Below are 27,871 nucleotides of genomic sequence, written 5' to 3'. Positions count from 1 at the left end.
TTGTTACAAGTCACCAACAAAACAGGCTGCGAAAAGGACATTGATTGTTGACAATGTATGGATTTGAGCAACAACATGTTTAAATTCATTGCAAACATTGGTACTATATAAGGTGGCATGTACAGTACACCATTATTTCACATATTTTTTTGTTTAAATTCAGATTGTGTTATCCAAAATAAAACACGACCCTAAAAAAAGAGCATGCGGTTTGGAAAATGGATGGATTGAGTTCTGCCCACGAATGCACGAAAAACTCACAAACACACACATGAATTTATAACAGTGCTTAGGAAAAGAATATACTTTATTTTTGATATGTTGTCACTTAAAAACAAGCACATTACGGACAGGGAAAAAAAAGATGAGTGGGAAAAATAAAGACAACATAAGACTAAGAGTTCATAATTGGCTGTGCTTTGTTAATTTATTTTGAACTGGTGAGAAGGATTGGGGAGGTTGGGCTGAGCAGAGGAAAAAAGGACAATTGTTCTTGTGGGTATGTCAGAGGTTGGGCTGATCATAGAATACAAAACTTGAGTTTTAAAAAGATGGCTTTTCCTTTTCTTATCCTATTTATGACATTTATATCTCTAAAAAAAATGTGGAAATTTTTACCCAATACAAAATGGTACTATGTACAAAGCCCATAGATTGTTGTCATTTTACATAACTTTATATTTTGTGCCTTAAATACAGGACGTTGCAAAAAAAAAAAAAAAAAAAAAACCCTACAGCTCTCAGACCAAATTTTGATATTGCAAATAAATAATTAGGGATCAATAAAACATATTTTACAAAAGTGTAAAGTGAAAATTTTAAATTTACTCTTCTGCCCAAAGTTTAACTGATTTAACAAATGTTGACTAATTGTGGAGGTAAATAGAGGTAGCAGTGCCTATAATACACAATCAAATCATCAATGGAAGAAGAAGAAAATAAAATCACATACACACAATGAGTTCATGAATTTAGACTACAGACATTTTGGTGTTGATTCAGTTTTACACAGGTGTTAAAAATCAAGGAAAAATAAGCAGATAAGGAAACTAATAAGGAGAGTTTGGTGAGTTTTGAATCCATATGTTGGCTTCACATATAAAACTTGTTCAATGTATTTTTTATTTTTTATGAGGTTCCAGTTTAAAGAAGAGTAGAGGCAAAAAAAAAAAAAGCACTTTAACCTGTAGTTCTGCTATTAACCATTAGATGGCAGCAAATACAAACCAGTGGGCCATGGTGTCACACCGCAGTGGAGATAGCCAAGCTACACCACACATTTCAAAAACCCACCATACATACAGTAAGTTTGCTTTATGTATCCAGTTGCCAATCTGTATATGTTTTTGCTTGGTGCTGATTTGTGAAAAGCTCCTTAATTATCTTTAAGAGTTTCATCCAAATAGTGGAGAAACGCAGACTTTCATTACTTTCAATGCACTCTGTCTGTGGGTCACTCCTCACCTGCTCATAATGGCTGAAAATATCTCCCTTTGTGTCCTTTCTGTTTAAAACCAACCAGCCTATAAAGGTCAAGCACTACAAACATATACATGTCCATTTAGATTTACAGCAGCTATGTCTCATTTGAGCATTTCAGGAAAAAAAAAAAAACCTCAACAACAATGTTTTTTTCTTCCTTCAAATCACAACCATTACATTAAAGTACGATGCCCCTCTAAACACTTCACCCACTTTGTCCTCTTTATTAATCAGACCCCTGTCTGTTCTCTTCCTTAGCTGCAGCTTTTTTCTCTGCCTCTTCCTCCTGCTTCTCGTCTTCATCCTGTGCTGCTTGGATCTGCTTGTCAGTCACGCCGGAGGAATTGTCCAAATGTTCGATGGCGGCTGTCTCATGATGATCTGAAGAGAAAGGAACTGATGTCAGAAAGCAGATCATGAGTTGTGCTTAAAGGCTGCAGTATCTATTATGAGCGTTTTAACTGGCATTTATTTTTAATATCTATCTGTCTGTTTGATGACTTCAAAAGTACAACATTTTAACCAAATATAGACCTTACGACACAGAATATTCCATGACATTTTGGAGGAGATTCAGATCAATACCCAGATAGCACGCATACGTCTCGGCGATGTCGGCCTCAGATCGTGCGTCGGCATTCTACTCCTAATGCGTCATTTTGTGTGTGTTTTCCCCCAAATCGATGATACCACTTATAAAATTGTAGAACTGTAAAATGTCACTTCCATGAAGCTGTTTTTGTGCTGGGCTGCAGCTGAAAATACATTTCTGATCATGAACTGTCTCTCTTTATTTTGTCCACACATAATAAGCTATTTAGTGGTAGTATATTGTTTTTGTTGTTGTTGTCGTTGTTGTGATATTGCCATATTTCTATCAGATTTAAGTAAATACTCAACTATGGATATAGAGATATTTATACTAATTAAATGATCCGAGCTAAATAAAGGTTAATATAAGCTGTAGAGAGGCCATGCCGAACATCTTTAATCCATCGACCAAACACCGATGTCTGCGACGTCTGCCCATTGAGCAAACGCTCTCCATAATACCTCTCGCCGACGCAACTTCATTCATTGTGTCGACGTCGGAGAGATGCATGTGCGCTATCAGGGAAAACTGAATCTAAATTAGTTAGAAAAATCCCAATTAATCCCTATGTTCGGCTCTATGAGCTGGGTCTACAGCACCTCCTGATGGTGACTTTGCACTTTTAAAGTGTGAATGAGCCTGGTGATATGATCCAGATCACTGTGAATATTTGGTTATTGCACTTGATGTGGGGTGAGGTCAGGTTTAGCAGATTTCTGTCAAGCAAGAAGATGGTGGTTGTCTGACAGCATAGGTCTGTAATCTGAATACCTTTGACCTCTTTGATTAATTGAGAACAAAAACAGGATGACATCATTAGCTGATAATGGAAATCCTTTGCGATATTGATTGAATGCATTGACGTTTTCCAGAGTGTTTGTTAAAAAACCCTGACTAAGCAAAGTTCTCTATAGAGCCTGATGAAGGTGGTTTTATTGTTTTGAAATAAAGAAATTCAATTCAAACCATGATATCTGGCAAAAGATCCAAGGATAAAAAAAGTGTAGATTGAATGTTTGTGGATTGGATTTGTTTTTGTCTTCACCAAGCTAACATGGCTAATTTTCACTTTGTTGCTGCTGAATAATATTCTAATTGTCTTATTTGTTGTTTGTTCCTCACAATATGCCTCTTGTTCTTTTATCTCAAAAACATCAGCTCATGGTTGTATTAATGTAGTTTGAGAAATCAAATAGGCCACACCCCTTTTGTAATGACAGAGTGCATGTGTAAAATTAGAAGGTGCAGATTGGTTTTTAATACAATAACATGGTCAACTCCTGTCTCACGCCCTTGTCAAGTGTCCAAAAATCCCAGTTTGTGCTCTGATGGACATAGAGATATATACAGCCTGATCTAATCTCATCATGAAATCTCAAGTGTGTACTGGGTGAATTTGGGTCACGATATGAGAAATTACCAAAAAGAAACCATGCTCTCATCAGTTCACTTGTGAAAAACATGCACTTATTGTGTTTCTGGTTTGTTGTGAAAATACAATGGTCTCTTCTGAAGCATCACACATGCAATAAAGGTCGAAGCATAAGTTATACACACACTGACTGAATATTAAAATAGATCATCTATTCTATTCTATTCCATGCAGGCTTTTGGATTTATCCTTTATTTTTTTTGTAATACTATAATCTTTATTTAAAGTAGCCTTTCTCAACGTGTGGGCCATTAATTTCTGGTGTGCCTTGAGCTCACCATTGTGAACTATAGTAAAGCTTTTTGAAAGGAACCTGACTAATAATAATTATAACATACACTGGTAAATAGGTTTTCAATGATTAAATACTGCACCATTCTTCAAATTAGGATGTAAACACAATGACTTGTTTTTTTTTTGTTTTTTTTTAAATTAAAAAAAAAAAAAAAACACATTTCTGATGAGGAAGTTTGTTTGCTGTTCTCTATGCCACTGCGTTTCTGTTGTAATTGCTGGTTTTGTCCCAGCCAGATGACAGAGAGCTTTCCTCTCACCAGCCGCTTTGGTGGGAGATGCTTCCTCTCCCTTTCTGTAGTCCTCCTCATCCTCATCCTCATCCTCCTCCCCCTCACAAGGGTCTTCCAAAGGAGGGTACACCCCTAGGTGCTGCATGTGTGCTTCAGCCATCTTCTGCACAGCTACACACCAGTCCACATAACACACACGGACACACAGAGGAAGACAACCACACAAACACATGGACACAGGGACAGGGATAGATGGAAATGTTGTTCTGGTTTTACCACGCTTCAACACAGTTGATTTTAATAGGCCTCTCACATGGGGGTTTTCGAGCACATGCAATTCATGCAGGTTAACAATTAAACACTTAGGATAGGGCAGAAATGGGCACCTTCTATCAGAGTGGGGCCCACAAAAATGTGATTGTCTGATCAGAGGGTCACATTATCAACATGTATATTAGCATTTAGAATAACGACCAATCTGAGCATTAATACAGGAAAGAATTTGTCCTTTTGTGTAGGTTTTCCTGTTTTTTTTGGTTTTTAGAGATTTTGTGTCTATTTTCTTGTCAATATGGCAAATTTATGTTGCCTTTTTGTGTGTTTTTTAAGTCATCATGTGTGTTTTTGTTTAATTATTTGTGTTATTGTTGTCTTTTTGTGTATTTTTCTGTCATTTTTTGCAATTCCATTGGCATTTTGTGTGTCTTTGAAGTCCGTTCGTACACGTTTTGTAATCATTTTGTGTATAAGTGTTTTTTTAGAGTGTCTTTGTTGTCATTTTGTTTACCTGTGTTGACATTTTGTGCATTTTGCTGTAATTATCTGTGTTTCCCAAGTTTTGTGTGTTATGATGGGCTTAATATAACTTCATGAATTACAATTTTGTGTTGGGGGCCACACAAAACTAGACCGAGGGTCGCATGTGGCCCCTGGGCCGCCAGTTGCCTATGTCTGGGATAGGGAAACAACGGGCAGGCAGGAACACAGACTTGGTTTCACTTTGGTTTTTCCCCCTATTCCACATTTTGTGATATTATCTCTCCTTCTCTCTGGGTCACCTTGACTTTTCATGTCTTTTGCTCTTTTAAAACCTCACATTCACAACAAGGAAGTCAACCAAAGTAACTCCAAAGCATAACCTTCCTTGCGTGTTTTATGCAACCATAATGACTTAGCTCTGATGGAGAACAGACACTTTCTGTTTCATTATATCATCACTCAACACCATTAAATTGATTTTGAATAAACTCAGCCGACAAAACCGTATGTGCCACAAACATTGAAGAAACAACAAGTTAATATACTATGTTAAACTTTAATCTTGCCCAGATTTGTGTTCCTTTGTACGTGCATATGTCATAGCTGTATCAACAATCACAGTAATCCTGGATGATCCAGACGTTCCTGGACTAACTGTCAGTGTGTCTCACAGCTGTCACACTCTAATCTCTCTTTTTCACCCCTTTTTCTCTATGAAAACCTGCGGCTGAATGTGCAAAGAACAAAGAACTACCTTCTAAATACTGTATTAGAGACGCACACACCCAAAATGAAAGCCTGAAAGTTTCTTCATTCCTCCCCGTCTGTCTCACAGGCCTGAGCGTTTTACTTGTTTGCTACAGAAAGCAATGGTGTAAATGACTGCGGTGAAGCACGGTAAAACAAACACAAAATAAAAAGGATGCAAACATGAGGATAATTTTCAGCACACTCAGCCACAACCTGGAGAGGAGAGCCTGCGACGCACTGACCTTTAAGTGATGGAGGCTGGTACACATTTGGATTGACTCGTTTGGGTTTGAGCACACCATTTTCTCCAACCACCCACTGCAAACAGAGAGAAATATTAGTGCCGGTTTGATTTCTTTTAAAGCAGAGGTTCCCTACCTTTTTCGGGTCGTGACCTTAACTTTATATCACACATTTCTGGCGACCGCAGAGATATTTTTTCTCCACAATTAGCTTTTGATCATGTTTGTTATACTGTTTCACAAATACAGGGTCGCAGCTCAGATATTGCTATAGTGCATTTTATTTGAACTAGATTAATACTTGAGAAAGTGAAAGTATATAATACCTTTGTTTGAAATTGTGTGTGGTAAAGAATAATAATAGTTTAATAACAATAAAAAAAAAAAAAAACCTAAAATATAATTTTAATCAGTAATTTTTTCATCAATTATTAGACGTTTCAGGCAACCCCATTTTAATTCCTGGGGACCCCACATGGGGTTACGACCCCAAGGTTGAAAAGAACTGCTTCAAAGTCATTCATTGTCTGACATAATGCATGTATGTTATGTGATAATGTTAAAAAAAATTGAAAGAACAAACAATATAACAATAAAATCTATGTAACGCTCAGTTCGCAAATAAATGAATGTATGAGAAACACTGTGGTGGATACTAATATGTTATGATAGTAAGCACAGGCATGTCTGGTTATTACATTGTAACAACACTAAGAAATGTTTTCTTCTAACAAATAGCTCTTTCATACCAAAGAACACACTCACCCCCTCTCTTCACTTTTATCTTCATAGTGTTTGAGCAATGGGTTGTTTTTACACCAGTAGTTCTCAAACTTTTTTGGATCAACTTTTACCCCCTTTCGTCCAACGACAACATTTTACTCAGAAACTATAGAACATAATGATAGAATGAATGAGTGATAACACACATTTTAAATAATCTCATTTTGTAAATAAGTGGAATGAAACAGTGTTTAGTGCATCATTAATTTAATTATTCCAACAGTTTTGATAATTCCCGGTCATCTCCAGCCTTTATTTTCAGTTCATGTTCTAATCAAGATCATTTCCATCGTCTATGATTATTATTATTTAAATGAAAAAAGACCATATGTCCCGCCCCCCTTGCACTGCGAGCCGGTGACTGTCACAATCAAGTTAAATATTAAACATATAATTACTTTATTTTTTTGCGAAACGTGCATAGTCATCGCAAAACGATTTGAAGACGTGCAGAGCAGACATGGGGAACAAAAACAAAAACAAAATGATAGTTTTTTCTGTTTTTAAGCTTATGAAAGGTACTTAAGAGGAGATGAGGTATAGGAAAATTAGTAGACTTCACATTTAAGATTCTGCGTAACAAATAATGGAGTAAGGCTATGGAACAGACTGAGTGTGGAGCTGAAACAATGTCCAACCATCAACCAGTTTAAAAATAAATATAAACAAATCATTTTCATAAGATACAGAGAGGAGGGAGCTTGAAGGTTTGTTTTTTTTTGTCCGTGGTTGCTCTTGGGGTGGGGTTCAGTGGCTCTGAGTTATTATATATATTTATGTATTTATTTCTTTATTTCTATGAATATCTGATATACTGTTGACACTGATATATTAATTTATAAAACCAGGTATAGTTATCATTATATTGGCATATGTTGATGTGTAAATATGTTACTATATTACCATATTGACAATCATGTAGAGCACATGGGAAATTAAGTGTGTGCATGTGTGTATACATAATTAATAGAGATTAGGGGGTAGGATTAACACGTTTTTATACTTCTTCCTACTCCTTCCTTTTCAAGCATGTTAATGATAATGATACATATATATTGTAGATTATTAATTTTTTGTTTTGTTGTGTTGATTTCACTGTCTCATGTTCGAAATAAAGATTACAAACAAACATACCTGATGAGTGGACTGATCGTCATCAGGGGACGACTGGTCAGCTACTCTAAACAATGTTGCAGGTGTTGGCCTCCTGCGTCGAATCTGTAACACACACGCGCACACACACGAGCAAAGTCAACAGATACCAGTGAAAAATGGTGTACAAGAATAGTGGCAGTTCACAGCAATGAGCATTTGACTAGTGTTTCTGTCTTTTGCTGATGTAACAACAGCAAGCAGCAACCTTTAACACTGAATGTGGGTAGTATAGCGGGGGGGTAGCCCTGTGAAGCCAAACAGAACACATTAACTGAGTGTGTGTAGCCTACAGGACGTGGACAATCTATTCACCTTTGATAGCACATGGGTAAACCCAGTGCACTCATTTCCGTCCTTGTATACTGAGCATTCATGGAAAATTCTATTTTGGGTTGATTAACCCATGCAGACATATGTCTAAACACGGCTCTTTATTAGTCCCAGCCATATAGGTAATGCCTATAGGGCAAATCCAGGGGCAAATAGACTTTAAACAGGCCTATAGAGAGTGGAAACTCTTTGGGTTCCAAGGAACACATACTCTACTGTCACATTAAACAAACAGCTTTGGTCACTTTTATTTTGTTTAAAGCAACTCCAGCTCTACATATCACAGATGTGTATGAGAAATCCTTCAGTACACAGCTGGATAAAATGCCAGGAGGTGATAAAGAAGTGGGACAAAGGGGAGCAAGCACCAACAGACAGTATGAGAATAAAAGAGAGTCATGAAAAGCTTGGTGTGGGCCACCAGTATAGTGGAATATGACTGAAGACAACCATGAATGTAAACCAAACCAGTTAAAAGACATTTGGGTTTTAAGATCGATTGTTCATTCATTCATTCATTCATACAGTATACCTGCTTTTTCCGGTGCATGGTTCAGGGATCATGCTGATGTCTATCCGAGCATATAATGGTCAGAAAACACCTATGAAACAACAGCAGTGTAATGCAGGGGTAAAATGACGCACTCATGTACTAAGAATGTCCAATAAACGTAACATACATGTTTTTTGACTGTTAAAAAAAAATAAAAAAAATAAAACAAGGGAGAACATGCAAACTCTACACAAAAATATTGCAATAAAATCTGGGCGTAAAACCAAGTGCACCCTGGAAAGGGCTCTAGTCTATTACAGGGCCCACGCACCAATCAGTAGGGTTGGGACAATACACGGATTCACAATATGATATGATACAATAGAAGAAAAAATGCAGTAGGAAAAATATCCAGGCTGTTATTGGACTTTAACTGTGGACATACTTACACTGGGTATATGACCTTTTCAATTCATTCGGAATATTTTTTCAGATTTTATTTATTTTTTTTTTTTTAATCGGCTACCACAGATTTAACAATATGTTAATTTTGTAAAATAGAAATTAAAAATGTGTGCAGTGGAAACAAAGACGCAGCTGTGATGTGGTGTCAGTAGGTCAGGTGTAGAGTCTGTGGAGCAGTCAACATTGGCCATCATGTTATAAAGCAGCTGACTGCTGGTCACCACAACACACAACACCTCAGAAGGTGAGCTAAAGCTCTTTCCTGCATGAAAACTCCACACATGGAGGTTGTGTTCGTGTTTCTTACTGTTAGTCTTGTTAGGCAAAGTGCGTCATCAGTGTGAAACACATGGAGACAATCTCCTGCAGCCATATTTAACAACACAAATTAATCAAACGTGGATTCCAGCCTTATTTAGGATTCATCAGATACATCTCATCACACAACTTTCAGTCCTCCTATCTCAACTGGACCACTAGCATGATCTCTGCTCTCCTTCATTTTCCATCTCACTTCATCCCTGACTTCCTTCATCCAGTTTATTTCCATGTCCAACCTTCACTTGCTGACAGTGACATTACCCTCATCCACTCCTCTCCTTTACCTCACCAGAGAGCGTCCCTGCTAAAATCACATTATCCTTCCTTTGCTGACCCGGCGTCCAATCCAATTCTACCTTTTCCTTCACTCTATTAATAGCAGCAATCATCAACGCAGTTTTCTCTGACCTTCCCCTTTATACACCCCCATCGGCAAGTATCACGCTGCTCAGTAGCCTGCTGTCTCTGACTTCGAGACACCTGCACCTCAGTCCTGCAGCGCAGCCTCAGGAGGTTCACAGAGAGGGAAAGCAGAGGCAGATGATGCCATGACCATGCACTTGTTGAGACATGTTGAATTACATCCGTCACAAATATTAGTGGATCATTATTAAATCATTGCATCCTTTTTTAAATATTAGATATTATCATTCTAGATTTGTTGCAATTATGCACAATGTAACATGTATATGTTTTTGTATATTATTCCTGTTTTACTCTAAAAAATATACTTACAGTATGCTTTGCTAGGAAGGATCTGAAATTTGGGACACTCTCCGAAAGAGCAAAAAATACATAGACAATGCAGACTCCCCACACAATGTATGGGAAGTGAATTATCTAACATCCAAAGTGATCATAAAAGGATCATTGTTATTTACAGTAATTCAGTATTACAAAGAAATTTAAGAAGAAAAAAAAACAAAACACTCAAGCAAACCAACACAAAGTTGACCAAATAAATGCTTATGAGGAAAAAGCAATTCAATATTGTGTAAATAGAAGCTCAGTCTCTCAAAAAACTGAATTTTAAGAGAATATATCATGGGTAATAACAAGAAACAGTCATTGAGAAAGGTTTGAATAGTAGCTACTGTATGTGTTTGTGAATTACATACATTAGAATTCCTGAAGAAAAGGTGCATGAACAAACATCCGTACTATGATCAATTACGCATATTACAATAAATATAGACTAATAACTAATGTGATACAGTAATGCATTTTTAATCTAAAGAGCTAATCTGCTCAGTGCAATATATCATAAGGCTTAATTTCTGTCTTTGTTTCAGAGCAATAATCCTTTCTCAGCAACTTCAGTAGGTTTAAATGTGTTCAATTGTGAGTATGATTGCTGTGCCATGAAGTTCTTTGAGACATTTTTTATCTGTTACGTCATGTAACTTCATGTTACTTGATGTAAAAAAATCTGTTTTGTGACATTGACCATGACGGATGACATTGACTTACACAGTGACTTGTAATTTTCCGGTCTTAAAACCTTTCTGCTCTGTCCGTGTTACATAATGTCGTATGTGAACTCTTTATTAACATCAACACTGGAGCACAGCGTGTGAGATTACACCAGCTATGATTTATCCCTACCTCCCCCTCTCAATTCTCTGCATCACTAAACCCCCTGCCCACGATGTTGCAAAAGCTCTCTACCACTAGCATTTTATTTTCTTGCATCCACTGAAGTGTGGAGGACCTGCAATGAGGGGCTCCAAGCAGGAGGCTGAGGTGGCCTTTTAGAAGCAGCAGCAGCAGCACTTAGGTTTCACACAGAGGAATCATTTGTATATATTTTTAAATTTACACTGAAACAGCTTTGTGAACAGGAATAGAAGGGTGTCAAAGTCAAAGCCCCCATGTATTTGTGCTTTAATTCAGTTTTATTATCTAAGCTTTTATCATTTTGCGTTTAAAGAATTTGCATTGGGATAATGTTTAATGATTTTTAAATAACTTATTACTAGTATGATGACCTGATTTTTGTTTTGAAGATGTAAATGTAAAATTATTGTATTGGCGAAAGATACTTTTTCTGTATTTTAACGCAACTATTTTATTGGACCCCAGGAAGAACCACAATAAATAAACAAATAAACAAATAGTCACTACAATGTGAGAATATATTTAGAATATATAATATGAATGCATATTATTACTATTTTGTGTGCATGTATACAAATGTTAACTAAGTACTGATATGTGTGGATGAGAGGTTAATAAAAATCAAAAATTCTAATTATTATTGTTGTATTCATTCTGCAATAGTCCAAAATTGTGTGAACATTCATGCACATTGCTTAGTTTTAGTAAAACTACAGACTGTGCCTCATTGCTTCTAGAAAACAAGATAAACACTGAAACTCACTGACAGAAAAATAATACATCCCGCTAATGTCTGCACCCCTCAACTACCAGCTACGTACAGATCATAAAGATTTTAGTAACAAACATCTGGAGCTAAACTATCTGAAGTTTTGCTTACAGTTTTGGCCTTTTTTTTGGTATTTTTTGTTTAATTCAAATCACCACATAGACCGTATTGGAATTTGGTGTTTGACACTAATATGACACTTGCTCTTTTTCCGGGTCGCGGGGAGTCTTTAAAAATAAATGATTAAAGTTTGCATCTTATTTAAAATACACGTTGAATATACATGTTTTTGTCAATAATTTTGAGTAATAAATATTTAAGAAGCTAAACTTTAATTTTAATATTTCTATTTTCCTTCCTCCCGTTAGTTAAATTCAGGACAAAGCACGCAGTTACAAAAACTCAAATACATGCTGGACTCATGGGTACATGGGTCACTGGTATCTGTTGACTTAGCATGTTTCTGATTGTGCACATAATGTCATTCTATACGTGCGCGTGTGTAAATGTGTGTGTTGGCTCAGCACTGTCTTGCCTACCGACCTGAGTAAAGATTGGCTGATACGAGGTTTGCTCCCCTGAGCACTAGTGGCCAGGCCTATTAAAAGCTGCTGCAGTGGGACAACTTAAACTAGATCAGAGGAATCTCCAGAGGCTCCCTGAGATAAGATAGAAGGCTTATAAAACTTAGCACCCATTTGCCTCCGATTCAAAGACAGCACAGTAACACAAACCCGTCTTCCCCAGTAGTTTGACTGGGTTTAAGATGGTTGATAAGTCATTTAGGCACTACTGAAGCTCAAACTCTCCAATAGCTCAGCTGCGGGTAGTTTTACGTAGAAATGTAACAGTTTTTACAGTCCTCAGGCATGCTGATACAAACCATACCAACATGAATATTAATGTTCCCTAATGTCATTTAAAAGCTTGTTTTTCACATGTTTTTAAATGTTCTCATTGACAACTGTTAAGATATTATGTTTGTTATTTGATGAAACTGTACTATAATATATTTCCCTTATACTTCTATTAACCCTAATAGCACACATACATCTCGCCGACGTCGGTTTGATGAATGATGTATTATAGAGAGCGTTTGCTCATTGGGCAGACGTTGTATAGACATTAAAGATGATCAGCGCGGCCTCTCTACAGCTTATATTAACCTTTATTTATCTTGGATCATTCAATTAGTATAAATATCTCCATATCCATAGTCAAGTATTTACTTAAATCTGATAGAAATATGTCAATATCACAACATCAACAGCAAAAAATAATATACAACCACTAAATAGCTTATTATGTGTGGACAAAATAAAGAGAGACACAGTTCATGATCATAAATGTATTTTTAGCAGCATAACCAAAAGAGCCCCAGCACAAAAACAGCTTCATGGAAGTGACATTTTACAGTTCTACAAATTTATAAGTGGTATCACCTATTTGGGGAGAAAAAAACACACAAAATGACGTATTAGGAGTAGAATGCCAAAGCACGATCTGAGGCCGACATCGGTGAGACGTATGCGTGCTATCTGGGAACTATATTCTACTTACTATTTGCATTTCTCAGGAAAATGATTGAGGTATGTTAAAATTTGTAACATACATTAGCTTATTTTGTTTTTGTGTATTATTTACTGTGCATCATTATTTTTAATAAAGGGTAGGTGCTTTACTAGTCATGTTTACAACATCAGTCGTGTTCTATGTATATCCAATAAACAAACTTTTCTGAACAATTTGATTCTGTGAAACACAACCCATGGGTACGAGCACCTATCTATGTAACAGAGTAAAAGTTCATCTTCCCCAGTGGTGTCCCGTCCATACTTACGTCGATCCATACATACATACATACCTGCTTATCTTAATGAGGGTCACATGACACTGTAGCCAAATAATGTGTACTGTGGACCTTAAACAGGTCATCAGTCAATTGTAGGGCCAACGCAGACAAACCATGACAGAAATCATGTTATTACCTGCTCCTTTAATTGATTTCTTTCACATATTTGTGATAAAAATGTATCTCTCTGATTCTCTAAGTATTAGGCTATTAGGCCTGGTCTCTGACAAAGGCAGAACAATGTATTATTATTATTATTATTATTATTATTAACAGTATGACATATTAAAGCTAGAGCAGTGAGCATAAATTTCATGCAAAAAACAGCTTATTTGACATGATTCTGGACCAATTCATTACTGAGAGAAAAGCTGCCTGACACTGCTTGCATCACTGTTTCCAGCCATAAGAAGGTCAGAGGTATAAGTGCTATTTAGCCCCGTCAGATATGCACTGTATGTCTTTTCCTGTTCAAACACCCAGCGACGCTGAGTTCCTATATGTCGGTGAGGGTGCTTTCACACAACACTTTCACTTAAGACCTTTGGCCTCACCAACGGCTAACTAGATCAACAGATGAGCTGCATCTGGAGAAGCTCCACGATGACCTCTAGAAAGAAAATATAATTATGGCCCACCCATGGGCGTATTTATAATACACTTAGATGAAGCACTAAACCCTTCACAGTCTCACAGTGCCCCTCCAGCGTTTATATAATGAGCAGCTCATGGCTATTTGGCCTGTTGTTCTCCACACTGTAAGACAAAAGATCCACAATAGTAGAAAATATGACACTGGTGGCTTAGAGACTGGAAGCCACCTGCTATATGTACACAGGGAACATGCCAATCAAAGCTTTCAGAGAAACCACAGCACAGCTAACAGCTAACAACATGCCACCAGAGATAATTCTGCTTTCCCTCTTCATGTGCTGGATGGTGTACAAAGACTCATTTTAGAGGTCAACGCGCTGGTACAAAGAAAGGACAATGTAGCTATGACTTCACATCTACAGCATCATATGCATCCACAGAAGATATGAGTCATGACCATAATGTTACTGTTACTACTGCACAGTTATCCTTGCTTGGATGCAAAAGGCCTCCCAACAGTGCACGGTATTCGATCTTCCATGGTTGTGTTTGTGTGTTTAAAGCTACAGTACATTGTGTCTATAGACATTAAACAAATGAATATATCAGATGAGGTAGGCCATACATGAATAACATGTATTGGAAGTGTTGACCTGGTACGCCTACATATAGGATCATTAAAAAGATAAAATGATGAATAAATACTGTGATAAAAGCAGACTAAGCACTAACGGAAAACATGTCTGAGTTGATGAAACAAGGGTTGAGACGGATTTTATTTGTTTTGAGTCACGCCTCAGTGCTTCTTTCAATAGGTCCACACCAGCGTGACCATCCTGAGGCGAGAAAAGGAACACAAACGGAGACGGACATGGTGCAAATACTTAATTTTTGTACTTAAGTGCTAAGACCTATTGTTTGCTGTGTCCTGTGTCAACAGAATAACATGTGCTATTTAGGTTTAGTAATGCTTTAAACATCATTTTATTTTTCTTTATTTGATGTTACATAAGTGAAGGTGAAAGAAGCTGTGACTGCACTTTACCTCTTACCAGATTGCTTTTTTCAAGAAATTCTGTGCTTACAGCCAAACACAGGGGGCTTTGAGATAGTTTACCTTGGGATATAACTTAGAAATGTTTGCATCCAATATCTTTAGGAGGGCTGGTGACGGTCACAGTTATGCCTGATAATACATCCATCGTCTGACCCACTTGCTCATTTTCAGAGTTGCGGGGGTCGGCTGATGCATATCTCCCTCCCCTCCTGTTGCTCCTGAGCTCATCAGCCTTATTAGTTTCACCTGTGTGTGATTACTCTCATATGAGCCTCTGCTTTCCCCCTTCAGAATGTAACCCTGTACCTCCTTCTCATCTGTGCGAGATTGTCATGTTTCCCAGTGTGCATACATTCCAATGTTTACTACGGAGTGCCTCCTCGTGTCTGACCCTGCTCTGTTTCCTGGATTTACGAACCTTCCTCAGTAGCACAGATCTCCTGTGTGCCGGACCTCTGAACCTCTGGCGCAATCCATCACAGAGAATAATCAATGTATTCTATCTATCCATTTTCTGACCCACTTGCTCCTAATTTCAGGGTCGTACTGAGCCCCTAAATGGACGCAGATATATATAGATATTTTATTAATTGCGTGAAACTAATATACGAGCGCGTAAAAAGTAGTTCTAAGGGAGCATATAATAGTTTTAAGCGCGAACGTAAAACGTTTTACGTGCGCGCTTATAAACGTCAGTCATCATGCTGCATGCTCTGCTAGTAAGGAGTTAATCATGTCAGAGCATTTAGTCAAGCTTTATTTCAGCCTTAGGGTTAGGGTTAGGGTTAACAATTAGCCGGAGTTCCTGGAGAAAACCCCACGCAAACACGGGGAGAAAATGCAAACTCCACACAGAAAAGACCACCCCAAAGTCCACCCCAGGGCTTAAACCTAAGACCTTCTTGTTGTGAGGCGTACATGTTAACCACTTCAACACTACATGTAGTGTGTGACATATTCCGACATGAGAAAAAAATATCTATCTGTGCTTTGAATTATGTAGGAGGGGGGGGGGGGGGGGGCACTCAGCTACAGCCACTGAACAATACAGTTAGGGTCCAGGTTCTGACTCAGCTGCGAAAAGCACACTGACTATATGATGCATGACATTCGGTGACAAATCAATGTCTCATCTGTGACACATCCTGTTTATCCCTGATCCCATCCTTAACCCCTGCTGCACTACTGCTACCATTCTAATCTTGTCTTTTATTCCACCTTTACAAACAGGTCAACAGTCAAAATTCAATTCAATTCAACTCAAACGTATTTATACAGTGCAAATTACAATAGTTTTCTGAAAGCGCTATCAAAATATGACATTCTAAAAAGATAGGTGCGTCACATTTCACGACAAGGACGCTGATATCCGTCACTTTATGGTGTGCAGTCACTGTTCCTCCTTGAGCTTGATTTGACTAAACACAATATTTGCAGCAACCAACCAAATAAATATGTGGCCACACTGATGACGTAGAGTGTAGTTTTTCAACAGCAGACATTATAGCACCTTGTGTACAGTGTAATCAGGAGACAAATCACTCAGCCAGTGCTCAATATTTATGTTTTCAGCCTGTTTATACATTACACATCCATCCAAACAGGACCCAGAAAAATAGGCACGAGGATTTCAAGGTCATAACATCAGGTGGACATCACTTTCAGGGGAAAAACATAATGACTCCATGGAAAAACGAGGGAAGCAAAAATAATGTGAATAGAGACTTTATGTAAAATGACATATGCTGGAAAAGAACATGTTTCTTTAGGGTTATTAACCAATTTAATCCTCTAAACTGTCAAAACCGGAAAGTAACAAATACAGACGTAAACCACAGACAACAGACGTCCATTGACGTTTTCCAAAATCATGGATTTCTATTAGTTACAAATTAAAATAATTATTATTTCCTTACTGCAATGCCTTAAAACCTCTTTCAAACATTCATTTTTTTTTCTTTACATGGTATCAGGTAGAGTGAGCAGAGAGTCGCCGCTCAGGAAACCACGGTGCACCCGTTATATGTCATATCCCAGCATGCTTTGCACCATTTGAGCTGTTCTTTCTGGGAGTTCGTGTTGACAGTCCCCCAGACTAGTCATGTTTACCCACAAACACGTGCTGCATCAAAGGTCGCTGTTTGATGTTGAACCGTGACACCAGAGCGTTGTGGGTAGTGAGGGAGGGGTAATGGTTGGAGGGATTGTGGTGCAGAGAATGGGAAGAGGGTAGGTTAAAGAGAACTTTCTAATTATATTCTCCTCTAAACTGATGAGTTAACAATTCCAAGCTAAGACTCCGTAAAAGCTTGAAGGTAATCAGAGACGTGGTGGCTGCACCATGACCCTAATATGTCTCATTGTACATCCTTTGTAAAGTATGCAAGATTAAAGTGCACATAGATGGCATTAGAGACAGTAAACACAAGCCATGTGGTTTGACTGTCAGAGCATTAATACTGACCTCACAGTGGAGAATATAATCATTGAAACATTGTTTTAGCGGGGTAAAAGCAGGTACCAATTTTTGTTCCTTAAGGCATCACTGTTACAATTGAAGCCTTTAAATGATTGGATTCTGATATCTGTTGTATTTAAATCATGATTAAAAAAATATAAAGTGCTGAATTATTTTTTTCCAACCTGTTCTTTTTAACAGCAAATTTCTAATCCAACATCATCAAGGAGATGTAAGGCATGCAGCACTACAGTAGCATAGAAATGAAGTCAAGACCACTCTTCTGCCCCAATCTGCCCCTACCCATTCAACTGGTTCAATACATCAAGCACATTGTTGCAAAAAAACATTGTATCAATGATTTTAGCTAAACATAGATTCACACCATTAATGAGAAAGCACCAGTAAGAGGAAGAGATGCCGCACGCCCCCGCAATCAGAATCACAATCAGAATGTTTAATTGTCATTTCTCCAGTATTGGCTTCCTGTAAAATCTAGAATAGAGTTTAAAATCCTCCTGTTAGCATACAAAGCTCTACGATCAAGCTCCTGTATATCTTAGAGACCTATTAGTGCCCTATCGTCTGGGCAGATCACTCCGCTCTCAGTTTGCTGGCCTTCTGGAAGTTCCTAACGTGTCTAGAAGAAGAACAGGAGTGAGAGCGTTCAACTACCAGGCTCCTCACCTTTGGAATCAGCTCCCAGTCTCAGTACGGGAGGCTGCTACCCTCTCCACCTTTAAGGCTAAACTCAAAACCTACTCATATGCTGAAGCGTATACCGTATAATAGCATTAACATGGGCTCGTCTGTAAACAGTTGCATTTAGAGTCCTTGGAATAGATTACAAATAAATGGGAAGAGATTCAAATTCTGATGTAGCTGGTTATGATTTACAGTCCGCATAAACAGGACTGAATCATAACATAATCTAATCGCTAGAGCGGACATGGGCTCGTCTGTGAACGGTCACATTTACAGACCTTGACGTCGCTGTTAGCTTACCAATAAACGGGAAGAGATTTGTCACCTTTATAATAAGTGTTGACTAGGCCACTGGGAGTGAGGCCCAAGGCCAAGGTAGGCTGACTTGATAATACTGCATCGTGTTTTTCTGCAGTCAGTTCCTACAGAATTCACAAATAGGAATTTGCTTTGGCTTACAGGTGCTTAAAAAGGTGCAATAACAAACAAGAGAATAGAACAGATTAAAAAAAAAAAAAAAAAAAAGGCATGCAATAATACGTTCTTGATAACATGTTCATAAGAATATATCTTTAAAAATATATACAATAAACATGTCATCGGTGCCGGTTATTAAGGACATGATTTATAAAGTGACCTGAATTATAAAGTGGCAGCACTTTACCACTGATCTGACCCCCAGCCCAGTAGAGGGCCCCAGAGGGCTGATAATGATACATTTACGTTTATTTCCGAAAAGTGTTGTGGTAGTCATCCGCAAGCTTCTAAATAAGGATTTTCTGAACTGCAACTGAACTCCAAAACAACTTTTTTAGTTGCGGAAGACGGAGTGCTGTTGATTGATTCCTGTCCAATTCTTGACATTTTAGAATTTCAAATTGACGTGTTTTGTTGTAAAACTGTAAGAGTGACTGCCCTCTATGGGTTGAAATCATTACAATCAAATTTTGCTGACGTATTGGTGACTTTTCTTATAAAAACTAGCACCTGTCCACTCTGCAAACTGTGGTGGGTTGGATTTAGAGAATTGCAAATAGAGATACTGAGTACACTGATACAGTTAGCATAGCATCTTGTTCTTTTTATAGTGAAGATGGGTGTGTCTTATCTGCTCTGCATCTAAAAAAAACATGATGTTTAGGGGATGTTTTGACCCAGTCCTTTACCGATCATAATTTTGCCCCAAACAATTACAATTGAATTTATCAGACGCTTTTATCCAAAGTGACGTACAACACGAGCAGTTAGGGTTAAAGGACTTGCTCAACATCCCACAGGTTGGATTGGAACCAGTGACCCTCAGATTACAAACCAGCTTCCACATGAGTACAAACATGAATATCCTTAATTCTAATTATATAGTGAATCGCTGTCATTTTGATCCAAGTAGAAATAGATGATTAATGTTCCAGTAATTCTTCTCTCACTCCTAGGGGCGTGTTATACTCAAAGGGGGATAATTAAATTGTATTCTGAACATTCAGAAGCATCTGCATGCAATCAACCTTATGGAGCGAAAGAGTTGTTGCTAACCTTTAAGATTCTTGCTAACCTTTGAGATGTCAAGGGTGGGTGGGGGGTGCTATTAACAAAATAGCTGTACAACTTATCTCCATGGTAACATGGTAACAAGACAGCTCAGTCAGGTTCATAGCAATTTTGAGGTTTATACTTTATGATTGCAAAAAGCTATTGCACTATCCAGGGAATGGCAGAATCATTTTAACTCATTAGCAAAGCAAGCAATTGTTATGAGGCAGGAAGGGAGTGATATAGGTTATTACCGGTAGCTGTTTTTGCCTGGGCTGGATTGTTCCATCCGCTTTAGTTGATGCTTTAAAAAACATCACATAAACACATGCTCTCTTCTTTCAGGCATTATTAAATGTAGCGTATTCAGTTATTTAAATGATAATCATACATCTACCTGCATGCACCATTAGCCACACACAACACACACAAAACGTGCATACAAAGATTGGACTATAGTGCTCAGTTTTAGAGAAGCAGAAGCTTCACCACAGACTATCTTTTAGAAGGCAAAGGGTAAGGCTGCTGGAACCAAGCCAAGGTATGAGCCTAAAAATAGGTGATCACTCTTTGACCATCAGGTGATCCAGCAACGAGGTCCAACTCGGGAAAAAAAAAAGAAGTGAGAAATGCTTTTGTGTATATAGTTCACATATGGTAGCTTGATATCCTGTGGTTTCTCAGTGCCAATAGGGAGAGCATTGGCATGTTATTTGTGTTGATGTAAGAGGAAATCGAAGAAACATGACAAAATATGTAATTTGTTTTGTCATTTTATATCACATTCTCAGGACAGCTGGATTCTCGATCAAATGTCTGTTACTTTGGGGAATTGCTGACATAGTGTTAAAAACCTTCCCTATCTACATATTGTAATATTATAGGAATATGTAAGGGTCATCAAGGGCATAAACTGTCTGAAATTCAGATCACAAATATTTGTTGATAGATTATTTTTTGCAGCGGCAGAGCTGGACATTTATACAAATGATGAACAAAACGTGGGCCAGGCATTTTCTCATATAGACATTTTTAGAAAATGTAATAACTCAAAATACCTGAAAACCATACAATGATGTGGTTTCTCCACATTTTTATAACAGCCCTTAACAAAGTTGTAGCTTTTTGTCAGCGATTTAAAACTCATCAGAAAAACTCCAAAGCTACTTTTTGTACTTTGCTTTTTTGTTTTAATATGTAACTTGGTCCTGTTGAGTCACATGACTGCTTAACAGATGTTTTGCCAGCATTGCTTTTTAAATTGTAAGAACATTTCTGCCCCAATGAAACATTCCATTCTTGTTTTCTTTTCAAATCCTCGGGAGCAACAAGCTGTTGATCTGGATTTTTCATGACAACAAATGTTGGCCTTCTTATTTATGATCTAAAACAGGCTTTGTTAGTGCATTTTATAGAAAGAAAGAAAGAAAAAAAAGCTTTGGTTAAAGGTTACAGTGAGTGACAATAATAATAGGTTATTGGCAGCTGGAATGGGATCATTTCAGGTCGAGATGAGTTATTGTGAAACTAGCGTAAGTGGAATAACTCAATGTGGAAAATGTATCAAGATCTGTCTGCAAAAACATGGATTAAAAGGAGAGAATTTGGGGGGGGGGGGGGGGGGGGGGGGGGGTTCAGGCACTAATTAGTAAAGAGTTCATAAAAGATCCATTCTTCTTTTCTATCAATGGCAGTTTGTTTTTGTTTCAACCCACTTGGGAAGTATAAAAAGCCCAACTAAGAGCTAAAAGAGACAAAGATGTCTTCAAATGCACAGAATTAATCGGTATCTATTAAATCTAACTCACCATCTCCACTTGCCGAGGGTCTAAATTGGTTGGTGCAGAGGACGGCACAGCAAAGTGGATCTTCTTCCTCTCCTTGGGCTCCTCCTCAGCCTGGTTGGACACAGAGGGCTCCATGGCTCTGGATCCTGGGGCTCTGACTCCCAGCAGAGGGGAGAGGAAGCTGCTGAAAATCACTAATCTCCGTGGAGGAACCTCCCACTGCTGGGTATTCCCACTCCTGAAAGAATCGTCCTCCTCTGCTGCTGCTTCACAGCCTGTGACACCTTCTCACTGTTTTCTCAGATACCATAAAGAGTGTCAGAAAACATTCTTTTTCCCTTTCCCTTTCCTGTGGTGGCTATATTTGTCCTCTGCTGCTCTGGTTTTCCTACCCTCACTCTTTCTCTTCTTGCTCTACTTTAAAACCTGTGCTGCAGGAGTGAATGAGGTATGTTAACAGATCTGGTTGTAGAGGGGAATGGCCAGTGGTGGAAAAAAGGTGGAGAGGGAGGAGTTGGAACCAACAGGAGAGGGGAGAACAGAGGATGTACCCAGTGCGGTGGAGTAGAGGGAGGGTATGTTTTTCTGCCTGTCTAAGCTAAGGCAGATTTGTAATCAGAAAAAAAAAGTATAATCTCATCCCATCAGCTGAGCCTCTTTTGGCCTCTATTTGTGAATGAGAGATTTATGGTGGTGGTGGTGGGGGGGGCATGAGGTGGGATAAACAAGGAGGGAGTGATGTGTGGCGAATGCAGGAGGGGATGAACGTGGGGATCCAGCTGCTAAGCCCATGCTGCTGACATCACAGGATTTAAGGGTGGTGTGCCTGATTCTACAACCAATGACTGTCAATATGACTGTCAACAGCAGGGACGTTTCTTCTGCCCATACCAGTGATGGGCAACTCTATCACAGCATAGGGCCACAAAGCTGTGATTGTATCTGATCTGAGTGCCACATGATGAACATTCATGTCAGCATATAAAATAATCACCAATCTAATATCTTGATATTTTATCACCTTTTAGTAATTTTGTGCGTTTTTGTTATTTTTTGTGTTCTTGATGTATTTTGTTTGTCTTTGGAACTATTCTGTCATGTGTTATTGTTTTGTGTGCTTTTGGAATCATTTAGGTTGGCTAAGTGGTTGTTGTGTTTGTCTTTGTTGTCAATTCATGTTTCATGCTTTTGTGTGTTTTTTGTGCATTTTGCTGCCAATTTGTGTGATCTTGGAGTTATTTTGTGTATTATGTTGGGCTTTATATTCCTTCCAACTTCTTGAATTACTATTTTGAGGGATTCGCTTTGGGGGTTGCAAAAAATTAGACTGAGGGCCGCCAGTTGCCTATGTTTGGCCTATAAATATCAGGTGATTAAGGAGATATGGGGAGCCAGTTGGCTGTAAAACAAAAAAAAAAACATGAAGATCTTTAGTTGGAGAGAGTAGGTAGATTGTTTATGGCCCCGTAAGGGAATGTCATTGGTTCTGTGTTATTTCTGTGCAGTTTTTCACTGCCTTCCTGTTATTTCACGGACATGGCAGAGGGATTTGGACAGTGCTGAGAAGAGGGATTACCCATAAGGCAGAGTTGAGCTTTGGCACAAAGTGTAATGAAGGAGATTGTTGTTGAGTTGGTTGGAGAAGAGGACTAAGGGGAATGAAGAAGTTTTATAAGCAGAATTAAATAAAGGTCAAGGTAAAAGCAATACACTGTGGTTATATCTGTCAACCTGAGACTCATTAAAAGCAAACTGATTTTTGTCCTGTGAGCAAATATTTCAGATTATGGTTTAAGTAGGCAGGGGTTCTGCATTTTGTTAAAAAAGATTCTAAAACTTTGTGGACACAGTGCATTGTAATCAGTTTCAAGATTGTTGTGTAAGTTGCAGAGCTTTTAAGGGAAAAGTGCAGTTTTTAAGGAAATAATACAGGACTCAGTGTATGAGCATCTGAACGCCAGCCTTTATTGAAACATGAAATTTAGTATTTAAAAAAATAAAAAATGTCAGCGACCAGAAATCAGATATTGCAATATTAAAATGATGATGATTATTATTAACCAGATGTATAGTCTGGTTAATAATACTTTTTTTTTTTTCTTCCTATTGATTTGAAAGGGTCATACCTAGAGTAAGTATGTCCATAGTTAAAGTTATTTTTTTAACTGCAAATGTGTATTTCTTTTCTTTCACAACCTCAAGTTATCTCCCCTCAAGCGAAGTGACTTGCGTGATATGAGCGACTGGGTCAAGCACAACCTAGTCGCTCAAAGTTGAAAAATGTTAACTTTTCAAGCAACAACTCCCCCGTCCTTCACTGTCTGTAGAGCCGCGGCAGCATGAAGCTCCTCCCTGCCGCTACAGGGCTGTACTACACTCCCTCAACTTACCGGGGCAAAATTAAAGCCGTTAACTTCTGAATAAGCCTACATTCTGAGTGAACTCATCCTTTAGTATCTCCGTGAGTTGATCGTTTAAAACCATAAAGTGGAGCTGTCAATGATAAGTGCTGTAAACGTACTGCCAGAGAAGAAGTGATCAACCCTCTCTCTTCCTGTCACTGGCTCTACACACACCCACACACCCACAACACACACTCTTCTCCTGGTCATCGTGTCACTGGAGCGATGAAGTGAACCAAAAAGCACCACTGTGTTCAAGCGGCTCATCAAGGCGATTGAAGTGACTAGCAGTCGCTACAGTCGCGCTTGGTGTGAACGCACCTTTGCCGTTTAAGCTGTTGATGCTAACGCTAGCTGAAGAGGAAGGGGGCGGGAGCTGTGATCAACAGCTGTCAGACAGTCCATCAAACATAATCCTGGCTCTGATTGGTTCTTTGCAGTAGGACAGTAGGCGAGTTCTAGTTTCATGTAACGCTGTTTTTACATAGTCATTTTTATAAGAGTTATCTATTGCACCTTTAAGGGAAAGGGTAAAAATAAAAGCAAGGAAAGAAAACTAGAATGTAACACAATATACATCAAAAACAAAGTAGCAAAGTTATAGCTAAAGACTAAAAGGCACAACTCAATAAGCATTACAAAAGCTCACGACATGCTTATGTTTGTAAGAAAAAACTCACATGCTCAGGGTTTTAACGTCCACTTTAGAAATGAAATCTCTCAGTGCTGTAGTCTCCGGCCCAACGCAGAGTTTGTTGGGACTGTCAACAGAATGGGGTTAGTGGTGTGTTCTGAAGGGATTACGATTTGGATGGTTGAGTGGTAGGAAATATACAAAAAGAAATCATGTGCATATGCAATTCCATGTAGTAGTTGGATTTATTTATTTATTTTTTGTGTATAATGAATTAGCTGTTTGTCCCGCTGGCAGAAATATAAACACTAAATAACTCAGTATCAAATCAAGGAAAAGTGAAAATCTATCCGATGCTGCCACATCTTGTTTAGCTTGTTTGGATTAACAGAGGGACTGTCAGGTGAGATTTCCAAATAATGGCACTAGGAGGTTAATCTGTCAGGCATTGTAAAATCAAATAATTAAAATAAAAAAATAATTAAGTATTCCTTAAGCTATGACTTCTGAACAAATCGGTCCATCTGAAAACCAAATAAATGAGCTCAATTGTATGAACGAGAAAAATAGACTTAAATCAATTGCAGCTGATTTTGAGAGTTGTTGGCAATGAAGAGAGGTTAACCATGATCTCCAAATAAAGAAGACGCAGCTTTAAAAGTGAGATTTGCATGTTCTCTAGAAGTGTTTTCTGTCATGGACCTCCACTCTGAGTTACCCAAGCAAGATTTTTGCTCCCAACAATCCCAATCAGGATGACTGATATTAGAATCTGTGGAACATCCATCTATAGGAGATGGATGGATGGTCTCTTAATTGTGCTCAGTTCTGTAAGAAGTGCCATTCTGCTGTGAGTGTGTGGGTTTCTACACCCCCTGAGGATGCCTCTATTTGTTTGCAGCTCTAATTAAATCTGATATGTCACTTGCTGTGCTCATTATAGTACGCTGTGTATTTACAGACACTGACTAAACGCTACTATATGTAGAATCACGTGCTTCTATGGTCTTGTGAGTGTTTTGGCAGAAACTTGGAAAAAAATGATCAGAGGAGCAGCAGTGAGGTAGATACATGAAGCTTTTGATGAAATGCAGGCTACTGTATGAAATGTGCACAAAAAAACTCCAAGTCAAAGTGAAATAGTCTGTAATTCGATCTCTCAAATGGGGCGTCTTGTACCATGTGACCATGAAGCAAGGGCAGACAAAAACGTCTTTGTTGTGAATTCTTTTTTTTTTTTCCTCTCCTTAGATCATCTACAAATGATGCCTCATCAGATGCAGTGATGAAGAAAATTGATACATGAGAAACAGAGATAAAAAAAAAAACAACAATGTGAAATGTTAGTCAACATTTATAGCACAAAGTTGTCTCTTTAGAAAGTGTGATATCTTGTTGACCCTTAAATTCATGTCTGATATAAAGATCTCATATGTGCTTTCAAGCTAGGGTTTAGGTCTGGAGACGTGTTTAGCCAGTTCATCACCTTTACCCTCAGCTTCTTAAGCAAGGCAGTGGTCCCTTTGGAGGTGTGTTTGAGGTGGTTATCATGTTGGAATACTGCCCTGCAACCCAGTTTTCAAAGGGATGGGGTCATGCTCTGCTTCAGTATGTCACAGTACATGTTGGCATTCATGGTTCCTTCAATGAACTGTAGCTCCCCAATGCCAGAAGCACTCATATAGCCCCATACCATGATACTCCCACCACCGTACTTGGCTGTAGGCAAGTCACACTTGTCTTTGTACTCACCTGGTTGCCACCACACACGCTTGACACATCTGAACCAAATTAATTTATCTTGGACTCATCAGACCACAGAACATGGTTCCAGTAACCCCTGTCCGTAGTCTGCTTGTCTTCAGCAAAGTTTTTGCTTTCTTGGGCATCATCTTTAGAAGAGGCTTCCTTCTGGGACAACAGCCACGCAGACCAATTTGATGCAGTGTGAGGCATATGGTCTGAGCACTGACAGGGTGACCCCCCACCCCTTCAACCTCTGCAGCAATTCTGGCAGCACTCATACGTCTATATCCCAAAGACAACCTCTGGATATGACGCTGAGCACATGCATTCAACTTCTTTGGTCGATCATGGCACCATAAACTCCAGTTAGTCCAGACCTCAGCTGCCCACATCATCAACAAAACCCTCTCTATCTCCCACATCACTCCTGTTCTCCACCAGCTCCACTGGCTTCCCATTCAATTCCGCATCCACTTCAAGATCCTTCTGTTAACTTTTAAGGCTATTCACCACACTGCCCCCCCTTACTTGACTGATTTCATCCATGTCCACACTCCATCTTGCTCCCTCAGATCCCTCTTCATTTTTCTGTCCACTCCACCAGCCTGCCTTACCACCATGGGGAGCAGAGCTTTCAGCCGCTCTGCTCCCCGGCTGTGGAACTCACTACCTCTGGATCTCAGGAACATGGACTCCTTCTCACAATTCAAAGCCGGACTCAAAACCTTATTCACTTATTCACAACAGCATTTCACTCTTTTCCTGCTCTGTCCCTGTGTTTTAGCTTCACTTTTACTGTTGTTTTTATACTGTTTTAGCTTTAATTCTAGTGTAGTTTTATACTCTGCTGTTGTGGTTTTATTATGTACTGCTATGTGACCTTGGGTGACCTGAAAGGCGCTGATGTTCAAATAAAATGTATTATTATTATTATTATTATTAATATTATGGCGAGGCCTGTTCTGAGTGGAACCTGTCCTGTTAAACTGCTGTATGCTCTTGGCCACCATGCAGCAGCTCAGTTTCAGGGTGTTGGCAATCTTCTTATAGCCTAGGCCATCTTTATGTAGAGCAACAATTCTTGTGAGGAGACAATTCAATCCAATCCAATTTATTTATAAAGCACTATTAAAAGCAACTCAGTTGACCAAAGTGCTGTACATGAGGGCAATGAAAATACAATTATAAATTCAACAGCACAGTAGCATCACAAAATACAATTGGAACAGTAAAAGTCACCATCAACACTGGTTAAATGCCAAATACAACATGTGTGTCTTAAGGTGTGATTTAAAAACAGGAAGGGAGTCAGCCTGTCGAATGTACAGAGGCAGCTCATTCCACAGTTTGGGACCAACTACAGAAATTGCTTAGTCTCCTCTAAGTTTG

The 27,871-nt window shown here is 38.6% G+C and overlaps 1 protein-coding gene across 1 annotated transcript; it reads right to left on the bottom strand.

Moving 5' to 3' along the window:
* Nucleotides 1–276: 276 nt before the first annotated feature.
* On the bottom strand, nt 277–22,168 carry ppp1r1b (protein phosphatase 1, regulatory (inhibitor) subunit 1B). Its single transcript, XM_028455923.1, has 5 exons — nt 21,722–22,168; nt 7,702–7,785; nt 5,785–5,860; nt 4,061–4,204; nt 277–1,863 (listed from the first exon to the last, which is right to left on the bottom strand). Exons 1-5 carry the CDS (start codon nt 21,833–21,835, stop codon nt 1,709–1,711), a joined length of 573 nt encoding a protein of 190 aa, XP_028311724.1. The 5' UTR covers nt 21,836–22,168; the 3' UTR covers nt 277–1,708.
* Nucleotides 22,169–27,871: the final 5,703 nt, after the last annotated feature.

Source organism: Gouania willdenowi, chromosome 8 (genome assembly GCF_900634775.1).
Source record: "Gouania willdenowi chromosome 8, fGouWil2.1, whole genome shotgun sequence".
NCBI classification, from domain to species: domain Eukaryota; kingdom Metazoa; phylum Chordata; class Actinopteri; order Blenniiformes; family Gobiesocidae; genus Gouania; species Gouania willdenowi.
This window is presented reverse-complemented; position numbering and strand designations above follow the sequence as displayed.

Coding starts and splice junctions, on each gene's coding strand:
- ppp1r1b (XM_028455923.1), bottom strand. CDS start 21,835: ATGGAGCCCTCTGTGTCCAACCAGGCTGAGGAGGAGCCCAAGGAGAGG. Junction 5,861..7,701: donor ACGATCAGTCCACTCATCAG/GTATGTTTGTTT, acceptor CTCTGTTTGCAG/TGGGTGGTTGGAGAAAATGG. Junction 1,864..4,060: donor ATCTCCCACCAAAGCGGCTG/GTGAGAGGAAAG, acceptor CTTTCTCTTCAG/ATCATCATGAGACAGCCGCC.